Raw genomic sequence first — 12564 nt, 5'->3', positions numbered from 1 at the left:
AAAAACATACAACCACGTGGGCTGGTTGAGTAAAAATATTAGCTAAATTGACTCATTTCCTTAGTCTGAGCTAAGTTTGCTAGGTTTTCAGAAGAAAGAAAAAAAAAAAAAAAAACACTTCTTCAAGGTACAGAGACCCTGTGGATGCCTCAAAGCTCCCCAATGTGACATTTACAATTAGTATTGACCCCATCCCCTCAGTAATTTAGGTACCCCAAACTGTGTTTCCACAGTACTATCTACATTACACATTTTTGTATCTGCATGTAACTGCCTTTTCGGCTAGAATCTAAGTCCTAAAAGGGAAAACACTTGCTTCCCACTCTCTCCCTCTCTTGCTCCCCACTGTCTCTACCATTCCCAAGTAGGTGCTCAATAAGTCCTGACTGAATAATGAGTAGATTTACACAGACAGGCAAACAGAGGCAGGAAAGTACTTTTTCAAGTTGGTCATATGACAAATTTTATTGAACCCAACAGCTGTTACCAACATAAAAGTCTGTAAGCTTTCTTTTGCTACCTTTGGATTCTGTGGCCCGAGTGTGTGGAGAAAGTTGGCATCCCCTGTATTATAGAAATGGATATTGTTTTGCTTTCCTGATGACTGGGGACTCAAATACTGGAACAGGACTGCTGGTATCTAGCCTTTAAGAAACTTGGGGCTCTGCATAAAGAAGTTCCCTGATGGGTCATCCACCCAGGCTAGGGAGATACCTGTAACATTATGAGTGCCTAAGCAAGTCCTTTAACATAAACTGACCTTCTAGGTTAATATTTTCTGTTTCAGACCCACACAGTTTTAACCCTCACATAATCACACTGAGGCAGAAAACGAAGGTGATCCCCTTTTATTTTCATCTAGGTCTCAATTTCCAGAAAAACTTAAGTGATGATACCAGGTCCATTCCAACTCTAACTTCTCACCATTATAAACAAAGTTTAGCCTGCAACTAGGTTGGCTGTGGCAGAGATAAAATATTGATACCTGTTTAAGCCATGAAACTGAGGCCAACTGCTCTTTTCAAAGCTGCTGAAATAGGTTTTAATGTATTTATTTTCTAAAGAGGTCACCCTTCCTATTTTATAAAAAATACAAATCACTGAAGTCTAGACCTAACTTGGAAAAGCTCTTGGGTGATGGGAAGGTATAGAGGACTAAGAGCCCCGGAACTAGCTTGTAGGAAATCATGCAACAAAGAGACACTGGCACTTCCTAGCCCTGACCTATGATTGCCTTTAGCTGCCATCCTGATTACAGATGATATTACACAAAATCTGGTCTTTTTCCCAAACAAAAAGCAAGCCCTTTAAGTATCCCTCCCAGATACCAAAATACTTCTTGTGAAAAGCTATGTGAACAGGAAAAGAATCTCTCCTACGATTCCTACGGCATCCTCTTGGATGGTTAATGAACTAAGCAGTGCCTAGGACATCCAATGAGTATCAAGCAGAGGAACCTAGGTTTGTGTTGTCAGGACAAGGCATGATTGTTCTCAAACAACTGGGATGAAAGGAGGTATACATAAGGTTCTTTTGTATTATGAAGACTCATTATTCTGCCAATGGAGATAAGCTAGCAAGAGAATGACTGCGCTTGCTTTAAAGAAATGGGTGAAAAGATAATGACATTTCAAAAGGGACGAACTTTCAACCCATAGTTTAGTGGGGCAGAAGTCAGGCCTAAATTACTTTCTATTTTCAGTCTTTATTTGCTTCTCTAAAGAAAAAGTGAGATACCCAAGCATCTGTGAGAAGACACAGGCCCTACACCCACAATTCAGTATTCTGGCTAGTTCCTTTTCCCAGGGGTGGGATAATACCCCAAGTGCTAATACAATCCCTAAATGACTGGATTGATCCAGAATGGGGAATTTGCTCAACTTTGGCAGTGGCTCTTTTAAGTAGAGGGGTTGTTCTTGGAATCTATTCAGAAGCTGAAACTGACAAAAATGCCAGAGAATGTGCAGCATCACAGCTTAAGGCCATTACTACAGTGTTGTGCAGCCAGCCCCAGACTGGGAAAAAAGTACATTTGCTTTAGTAGCAAGAGTGAACTGCTGCCTCCTTCAGAAAGGGTGAGTTTTGGAGAGTAGGCGCTTTTAAAGGACTTCAGGAGGTGCCAACTAATTTGGAGCTTGGGAAAACTTCATGTCTACAGAGGATTAAAAATGCTATCTTAGAATTTCAGGCCAGCTTTCAGCAATCTCAACCTTTCAAAGACCAGGCAGCAGCTGTCCCAAATAGGATGCCAATCAATAGCTCAAACACCTACAAAGAACTAAATCTAGGGAGCAAGGAGCTGTTTCAGCTAGACACACTTTTAAAAGGAGAAGATCAGAGCATTCTGAGCCTGACACCCTGAGAGAACCAGAAGTACTTTGGAGGAAGGGATAGGACAAGACCCCTTTATCCAGCCGGTTCATTCAGCAAGCAGCCCACAGAGAACAAGGAGTTAGCACAATGAAAGTGAGCAAAGTCTAATTTCATCAGCAAGCCTGCCACCTTGTTTTTAAAGGGGGCTTAGGATGGACACAGAAGAAAAAATTCTGACAAGGAAAGCAGGAGTGTGGTATGTACTGTTTGCTCTAAAGGAAGAGAAGTGATCTGAGTCCTTGTTGTGACTTCTCAGAGTAGGGAAGCACCCCAAGAGGAGGAATCAAGTCTGGGGGCACAAACCTGCAATGTCTCCGGATGCGCAGCTGGAGACGACCGTGGCAGCCTGCCGCTGTAAACATCCGACTGAAAGCTCCTCTGAACAACTTACAGCTTCCAGTCAAGGATGTTTACAGTAGCAAAGACTGCCCAGAAAAAACAGTTGCAGTGAAGCACACCCTGCTCCAGTAAGGAGGCAACATAGGGCTTGCTAACCCAAAAGTTCCTGTGCAAGGTCAGAATTAAGGCCGGCTAGGATGCCCACTTGTTCTACACTTTGAAAGCCCACAGGCCAACACGGGAGAATAGCTGTCACCAAACAACTGTTTCTAAGGATAATATACTATGCAATAACTCATTAAAAACTTTGAAAATTTTATTAACAAAACAAAGGCAGCTGAACAAGGTACAGCTTTGTTCCTGCATGACTCGACCACTATTTCCCAAACATTTCTACTATACCTAATGAGTCATGCAAACTGAGTGCCTAAAACAATGGGTTTCACACAACTGGGGGTCTATTACAATTGCCATTAAGAGCTATATGCACCCAAGTGCAGGGGAAAAAAAAAAAACAACAACTGGTGTGACCTTTGGAGAGGGGCAGGGCAGACACATTCTTTCTTGTGATTGTCAAGAAAACAGTTACAGTGGTGGTGCTCAAATCTGGATGCACATTAAAATCACCTGGGGAGCTTTAAAAGGTACTATGCCTGGGTGCCAGCATCACAGATCCTAATTCAGATGACAGGGGTAAAGCTTGGGCAATGGTATTTCTTAAACCCCAAAATGTGTTCTTATGTGCAGTCAGGACACTATGAACAGCCAAAATACAGAGTAAGAGAAAATAAGAAACCCACTCATCCCAAATACCACTAGATACACATAAAAGCAGTTTCTAAAAATCTGAAATCTCCATAACTGACTGGGAATATTCTCCCATCCCGGATTAAGAACTCTTGATAAGACTTCCTAACAATACCCTGAAAAGCACTTCACTATACTGTTTGTAACTAATGTCTTTGAATTTAATTTCACCTATTTTCACTGAAACACTACTGCAGAGGCACTGAGTTAAAAGTATCCATAAATGAGTAGCAGAAGATATTAAGGATGGATCTGGACTAAAGATGAGGAGCAAAAGGAAGAGCAAATGCCTTGTGCAAAGAGGAGAAGGGGCAGGTATTACGGCAGTACGCCAAGGTTGTATAGTCAGTGGCACAGCTACACCTTCCCCAGCTCACCTGACGCTTTGGAGGTTTCAGTTCATCTCTTGGAACAATATCGATGAGAAAGTCAAACTGATCAAATTTTGTAATTGCCATGGCGATATCATTCCTCTGTAATAAAGAAAAGCAGAGTGAAAACTTGGCCATGGGGTGAACTAGTTCATCTGAATTTATGCTAACCTCCAATTAATATAGATGACTTCTAAGTCAAACTAAATACCTCTGGTCATATCTATAACTGAAATTAGCACAAACTCAAGAACTTCAAATCATCAAACTTGTTAGACAGAAATCAAAGGAGAGATACATGTAGCTCATGCTCTAAAATGGATATCTCTGCCTCCAACCACTCACTGGTCTTCCTGCTTGATCTGGTACTAAGGTCCTCCATGGATCTGTCAAAATACCTTCCTCCAACTAAATGAAGCCAAATTCACAATCTTAACCAGGAGGTCTTTGGTTATTCTACGGTTGTCAAGGTCAGCCTATCCATTCAATCACTCTTAGGCCCTAAGTAATATTTTGTCTTTGGTTCACAAGTAGTTCCAATCTTATCACTAGATCTATATATGCTAGCCCCTGTAAAACTATGATTTTTATTTTGGAATTCAAAACTGCAGTGATAAATTCATGGTTTAAATCTGGTTTAATGCAACATGAATGTTGAAGGCTGAAATCACTACGACAATAGCAATACAGGAAGAGAACACAGGAGTTACGGGATTAAGTAATACCAAAACCAAGGTTTGTCCTGATAAGGTTTTCTTTCCAAGTGTGACACTCCCTTCCTTTAAATAATAAAATTGGAAAATATTCATTGAAACCCAACACATTGTATGTACTTAAGATTTGTGTACTTTACTGAAACATTTAAAGCAAAAGAAAAGCAATGAGAAAAAACACTGAACTCTAATGAAACTGAAGTATTTAGGAAAGTAAACAGAAGTTTTCCTAAAAATATATGACTCAATGGATGGATAGTTATAGATATGGGGATAAAACCAGTAGAGTAAAATATTAACAGTAGAATCTAGGTGGTAAAGAAACAGATGTTCACTGTAAACTTTGCTTATGTTTGAAATTTTTCACAGAAAAATATCAACACACTAACAAATCTGTAGCAACTTCTTATATACCACACCTTAAGTAAGGTGACTCATCAGACAAATAGGGAATGGAAATTTTCTGGTTTTTCCTTCTCTGGTATCTATGATGGCCCCAAGCCACTGAAATGCAAAACTCTAGTGTGCCCTCCTTGCCAACAACCAGCTTGATAATAAACCCTCCCAAATGAAGCAGGGCATATCTTAAAGACTGCCAGGACTCATTTAAGATAAGTACAATACAGTGTTACATTCTTGATGATGTCACCTACTCAAACTATCTAAATGGATGCAATGAAGGGAGTAAAAGAGATGATAATCACCTCAAACATACACTAAAATGGACTCGAGTATTCTGAAAATATAGATATATTAATATTTATATTTTAATTTATATTTTGCCCTTTTTTTTTGGGCAGGGTAGGGTAACTGGGAATTGAACCCAGAGAAGCCCTACCACTGAGCTGTATTCTCAGACCTTTTCATTTTGAGACAGGGTCTCACTAAGTTGCTGAGGGCCTCAGTGTAGAGGCCGGCCTAGAACTTGTAATCCTCCTGTCTTAGCCTCCCAAATTGCTAGGATGCATGTGTCATTACGCCCAGCTTCCCACATTTTGCATTTTTAATATTAACATTCAGTACTACTCATCTTCAGTAAAACACAAAAATCTAAACCCAGGTAGATAATACAGATAAAAACAAAGAAAGTTCCCGTTTAACTCTTTTCAGCAAATCACCTCTTCCCTGTAGCCCCTAAACCTGAGACAACCACAACTCTGATTTCTACAAGTATAAATTATTCCTCTGATTTCTTTTGCTTAGCCTATTTTTGAGATTCATCCAGGCTATATGGAACAATGTTTTGTTTCTTTTTATTGATGAGAAGTAATTCCTTTCATGAATATATCAGAATTTGTTAATAATACAGAAACTGATAGATACTTGAGTTGCTTCCAGTTTTTGGCTAGTATAAAATGACTGCTATGAACATTTCTACACAGGAATGTCCACGTTTTTTTAATATGCACATCTCAGAGTAGAATGGCAGTCAGAGTAGAATAGATTTTGTTGGAAAGTGCCAAATAGTTTTTCCAAGTGATTATATCACTTTTACAGGATCTCTCTAGATCCAGACATTTTTCAGGGCAATATTTTTGTGGTTGTTGTTTTGTAATTTTCACATACATTAGAGTTCAATATATTTTCCCTATTTTTTCTTTTGCTTTAAAATTTCATAAAGTAGACAAACCTTAACTCTATGCCACAATGTGTTACTGCACTAGAATGCAGGCTTCACAGGGTAGGAATTTTTATCTATTTTATGTACTGTTATTCCCCATAGCCTAGCACAGTGCAGGTGTTCAGTAAATATCCGTAGACTAAATAAACAAAAACAAGTATTTTCAATTTGGTAGGTAAAGGGAAATGAGGAGAAAACAATTTACTTTCTTGGCATTATTATTAAAGTACTGTCAGTTTTGTAACTGTCAAATCCCTCCTCTTGTATCTGGGAAATCTTTTCTCCCAGAATTGGGACCTGGCTTATGAGAGATGGTTTGCAGAGCCAATCACCAAGGGTTCTACATACCATACGAATGCTGACTGCTGGATTAAAAGAAAAAGAAAATGAAAACAAAAGGATTTCCAGGAAGACAGACAAGGAACAAAAAAAGCTAATGAAGTCAGTGAGACTACAAATTCTTCCTGGGATTGTCCCTTCCGGGAGTCTCTCAACCAAAAGTTCTTTACATCTAGAAACAGATAAATATCCTATAACTTGAGACTCTGTTTAGATGAGGGCTCACCAAGTGAAGAGTTCAGTCACCAGCTGTGAAAATCATGCAAGATTTGGAAACTAAGAATCTTGGTAAGGAAACAGTATCACCATGGCTGTAAGGTATGCCTGGGTCCCAGTGCAGAGGAAGATGCCTGACAGAGGCCAAAGGAAGAACAATCTTTGGTCCAAAGCCATGCAAGAGAAGCAGGCAAAGGCAGCTGCTTTTTCCCAATGTAAGCCTGCAATATTACCTGAAGGGTGCGGCGCTTGTTATCCTCTGTGTGGATCCAGGCTCGAAGAGTCAGCTCTGTGATAAAAATCTGGGCTGCCTTGGCAAAGAGCACAGGGGCTTCTGCACTGATCATCTGCAACAGACGTAGGCCCTCCCTGTCAATCACCAGCAAATCATTCAAACCATTCTCTTGCCTCATGGAAGCCATGAGGCAAAAGTTAAAAAATAAGAATGTGATAGCCTCAGGAAATTTCAAGGTAAAATAAATCCATGAATAGGAACAAAGCAGGGAAAAGGGAGAAGGGAAAAGGGACAAAGAATACTTACAGGCCCTATGCAAGGTGCTTTCTTACCTTCTTAATAGCTCTTCAAAGAAACAAGGGGTTGGGGAATGGGAAGAGACTTGACCATAGTCACAGAGTCAGTAAGTGGTAGGGTTTAGGTTCTAATCCAAGGAGAGACAATATGGGGAAAGATAATGAGCTCAAGAGCCAATGGACATAGGTAAAATCTCAAGACTTCTCATTTTTCTGGGCTTTTTCTTTCTCACAATGAAAAAGAGCATAACCTTCCGGTGTTATTATGGAAATCAAATGAGATGACATATGTACCTAGCACAGGGCTTGGTATGTAGTAAGAGCTCAAGCAATGAAGTTATATCAATGTGTCTGTCTTCCAAGTTCAAGTTTAAGTTAAACAAGTCTCTAAACTCCTGGTGAAGTGTTGTGTGCAGGGAAGAATCACAAAAAGAGCTCCAGAGTTAAAGAAGCAGGAGATGAGAACTGAATCTTGGTGCTATCATGCTGGGCAAAATACTTCACCTTTGTGTCAACTTTCATATCTGTAAAATGGAATGAAGAATTCTTTTCCTGTCAAATCTCACAGGGTTGCTGTGAGGAAGAAGGACGCTAATAAAAGGGGAAATTGCTATGGACTGTTAGCTTTCTGTTTAAATGCAAGAGACCGTTAATTCTGAGAGGTAATGAGGTAGAGACAGAGCTATTCTTTTCCTAAGAGTTGTAATGGGAGGTGGCCTCCTAGGAATATAGAAATGGCCAATCCTAAGGAAACCTTCTCACAAATATTCACTCATATAAAACAAACTCACAGGTTAAAAGGTCAAACAGGTGCAATGTCATCATCAGAAATTTGTTAAGAGCTCAGATTAACTAGCCAGAGATTGCAATAAAATGCTAAAATGAGCAGGCAAGGTGATGCACACTTGTAATCTTAGTGACTCAGGAGGCTGAGGCAGAAGGATCAAAAGTTTGAGGTCAGCCTCAGCAACTTAGCAAGACCCTGTTTTAAAATAAATAAAAAGGGCTGAGGATGTAGCTCAGCGGTAAAGCACCCCTGAGTTCAATCCCCAGTACAACAAAAACAACAAAAGATGATAAGATGATGGTACTATCCTGTTGATATGACAATACATGCTTTTCTTTGTTTTGTTTTTGCTGTGCTGGGGACTGAACCCAGGGGTGCTGTACCACTGATCTATATCTCTAGCCCTTTTTATTTTTATTTTGAAACAGGATCTAAGTTGTTGAGGATGCCTTCAAATTTGAGATCCTCCTGCACTGGTCTCCCAAGCAGCTGAGATTACAAGTATGTGCCACCCTGCATGGTCATGGTACAAGTCATTTACACTGCACAGTAATAACTGGTAATGCCACCTGATATCAAAACCAAACACCCAGTATCTTCTTACTATCTATAAAAAACAGGAGATCCCTAAATTTCAGAGCAGCTTCATATAATAATTAAAACAGTTCAATTTCAGTTCACTTAGTTTTAGAGAGAAATCAAATGAAACTAAAAAAGCAACAGACAACAACAATATTTTCCTTGTTTAATTAAACTCTGAGCTCTAGAGAAATGAGTAATACCCTATCCATCACTTTGGCTTCAATATGAATCATAAAAATAAATGTGAATTCACCTTCACATCTTCATCCAGTTTCATAATCTTCTTAATACGAGCCAGTGGGAGTTCCTGTACTCGGAAATCTTTCTGAAATGAGCAACAAGAGGTACATAAGTGGTGGGGACAATCAACAAGGTGGCAGAGCATCACAGGAAGTAGCAAATACTGACTATTTTAGACTCTTCTTTCAGGAAATAGGGCAGGAGAGGAAGGACAGATGAAATGAAAAAAATATAAATTCCAGGGGGGGAAAATTCTTTTTTTTTTTTTTTTTTAATTTATTTTTATTGTAAACAAATGGGATACATGTTGTTTCTGTTTGTACATGAAGTAGAGGCATACCATTTGCATAATCATACATTTACATAGGATAATGGTGTTTGATTCATTCTGTTATTTGGAAAAAATTCTTTATTTAACCCATACAGAGCTTCGAACAATTATAAGGTTGGAGAGAAAACTTATACTGGCCTCTAACGGTGCCCACATAAAAGGCAGCCCCAACCAATATCAGGTTCTACGCCTCAGTGCAATATAGAGGTGGATTATAAAAGCCTTCTCTCTTTTTCCAAGAAAGTTTACCAGTCTGCAATACATGGGTTAAAACAGATTTCTGCCTCAGGGAGCATTCCTCTAAATTGTCAATTTTTCGTTCTGTTCAGGGACTATAAGAGCAAGGGCCAAGGTCAGAAGCACCTGACCACAGTGATCCACAGACCTTTTCAGCTAGTGCAACACTGGCCCTTTCTGACCTCTGCATTAGCAGAATCAGGGTCAGGATCCTTTCTCATCATAGCAGCAAAGGTCTCCCTATCTCCAAAATTTATTTCAGGGTGTGGGAGGAAGGTTATGGAAAAAGTGTTAGGGTGAATTTACCACCTGCCTTTTAGCAACAGCCCTGCCTTTTTCTTAACAAACAGCCCTTGCGCGTAGGGGGAACACACAATTTCACTGTCAAGATTTAAGAAAGGGCTTTTTGACCGGCACTTCTCAATTATGTGCAATTAAAGTCCTTTTTATTGTTGTTTTATTTTAAAACTACTAGTGTTTAAACATATGTCCAATGATGGATGCAATTCTAGAAATAAAAATCAATTTTGAGTTTCAGAGCTGTATTGAAGAGAAAGGTCCAAAGGCACAGAATAAGATCAGCAAAATCTCTGCTGGAACTAGGTGTCAAATGATTGATTCTATAAGTGGTTCAAAATGTGACTCATCAAACCCAACATGATCACCTGAGAATCTGCATCATCACATTATGGAAAGAGAAGCTATTCTTTTGAGATGTGATGAAATTATTAAGTACAAATAAACTTTTTTCTAAGACCAACAGAAAATCTCAAATGTATGTGAAATGAAGGCATTTTGGAAAAACATCACCAGGCTTCTCAGAATCCATTTTATGATTACAGAAGGAAGAACAACTATTAGGATAAAACGTACACCAAGATATCTAATTACATTGCATAATTTCTCTATGCAAACCCAACAAGCTGCCTGGCTATCACTCAGCTCTGTCAAATACTAATTTTTCATCTTTTTCTTTTCCAAATTAGGTATGAACATTTTCCATGAAATCTCTACTAAAACTAATCCTAGAGCGAGAAAAGCTTAGAGGTCCAATTTATTAAAATTTCGTCAAAAAGTGAGACAGCAGGACATATTCTTTATATTCTTATTTTTTCTTCTCCTCTTTCATTTACTCATTCATGTAACCCAACTAATAGTGAATGTATTATATCTACTACTATGAGAAAAATGCAAACCAACTGCTACCTTGGAAAAGTTTGCAGTTTATCAGAGACAGTCACAAAAACATTACAATCCCCATCCACTATTAGTGGAGAGGGTGTAAATCCCACAGGAGTACCAAGAAGGAAATAACCAGCAACAATGTAAAACCATCTGGAGGAAGGGAGAATGCCGGACAATGTTTCATAGGAGGGATAATATGGGAACTGTGTTTGCAGGATGTTGAGAATGTTATTCAGACAGAATAACAAGCACAGGAGTAAAGAGACTCAAAAAACATGTACTACTGAAATTTTGGACTTATGACCTAAATGAATGCAGAGGGGAGCAGTAGGAAAGAGAAAACTGGACTGGAGTCAGACTCTGAAGGGGTTTTTAAAAAACATTTTATCATAGAAATCAATCCCTGTTCTTGTGTGGCACATCATGCAAGATAATGATGCTACCCTGAAATGCCAGAGAGAAGGTGAAGGATGATCATTTCTATTGTTCAATCAAAAGGAATAAGAAAGATCACAGATAAAGAGATCGTGTCATTTCCACCTAATAGACATGTAAAATGAGGTGGAAATTTACAAAACGTTCTGCTTTAAGCCTCCAACCCTGAACCTTTTATTTGTGAGCAATTAATTCTTCTTCTTCTTATTGTTATTATTTTGGTACCAGGGATAATGATGATAATGATGATGATGATGATGACGACGACGACGACGACGACGACGACGACAACGACATGATTATGATTATTTTGGTACCAGGGATTGAACCCAGTGGCACTTACCACTGAGCTACATTCTCAGTCCTTTTCATTTTTAAATTATGAGACAGATCTTGCTAAGTTGCTTAGGGCCTCACTAAGTTGCTGAGGTTAACTGTAAACAAATGGGATACATGTTGTTTCTCTGCTTGTACATAGAGTAAAGGCATACCATTTGTGTAATCATAAATTTACATAGGGTAATGTTGTTTGATTCATTCTGTTATTTTTTCCCTCCCCCCCACCCCTCTTTTCCCTCCCCCCCACCCCTCTTTTCCCTCTATACAGTCCTTCCTTCCTCCATTCTTGCCACCCTCCCTAACCCTAACCCTACACCTAACCCTAACCCTAACACTAACACTAATCCCTCCCACCCCCCATTATGTGTCATCATCCGCTTATCAGCGAGATCATTCTTCCTTTGGTTTTTTGAGATTGGCTTATCTCACTTAGCATGATATTCTCCAATTTCATCCACTTGCCTGCAAATGCCATAATTTTATCATTCTTTATGGGGGAGTAATATTCCATTGTATGTATGTATGTATGTATATATATATATATAAATATATATATATATACACCAGTTTCTTTATCCATTCATCAATTGAAGGGCAACTTTTGATCGTCCTGCCTCAGCCTCCTGAGTCACCAAGATTAAAGGCATGCACCCTGTGTCCAGTTTAAAAACTTTTTCATGATCCCCAAACCCTGAGATCTCAAGGGCTGGTGTGACAAAAGTGGATCTTGAGATATGTTGGGGGGTGGGAGTGGAATCACCACTGCTGGCAGAGATCAGTTTTCTATTATTCTATCCCAACTTTCCAGTTACATGTAACAAGAGTTCACAGTAAGCTTCTGATGAGGGGAGCCCCTCCAGTACTGGAAGACAGGCCCACTAAACTGGCTTCAATTCAATGCTGCCCATGTCACTGGCAACTCATGTGAGTCGTACAATTAATGTGAGTACCACTTAACTCCTACTCTTGATGCTGATCCAAGTGGAAGAACAACTGACATGCACTGACTTTTTCTCCCCTACTTTTAGGAGTGATATCAGTAAGGCAAAGGAACAGATTCTCTCTCAGAACATTCTATGCTCCTGACCACAAAGAACTATATTAAATATGCTGCCATT

General features: G+C 39.2%; 1 protein-coding gene across 5 annotated transcripts in view; it reads right to left on the bottom strand.

Moving 5' to 3' along the window:
- NFYC (nuclear transcription factor Y subunit gamma) overlaps positions 1-12564 on the bottom strand; it is a 63595-nt gene that overhangs the window by 12822 nt on the left and 38209 nt on the right. For all 5 annotated transcript variants that reach the window (XM_079113542.1, XM_079113544.1, XM_079113543.1 and 2 more), the window contains 3 exons: positions 8933-9004; positions 7013-7126; positions 3897-3992 (listed from right to left, as the gene is read on the bottom strand). In XM_079113542.1, the coding sequence (XP_078969668.1) occupies positions 3897-3992; positions 7013-7126; positions 8933-9004 (282 nt within the window). The remainder of the gene's footprint in view (positions 1-3896; positions 3993-7012; positions 7127-8932; positions 9005-12564) is intronic.

Source organism: Sciurus vulgaris (assembly GCF_902686455.1).
Source record: "Sciurus vulgaris genome assembly, chromosome: 1".
In the NCBI taxonomy this organism is placed as follows: Eukaryota; Metazoa; Chordata; class Mammalia; order Rodentia; family Sciuridae; genus Sciurus; species Sciurus vulgaris.
The sequence above is the reverse complement of the archived record's forward strand: the minus strand, read 5'-3'. Positions and strand labels throughout refer to the sequence as shown.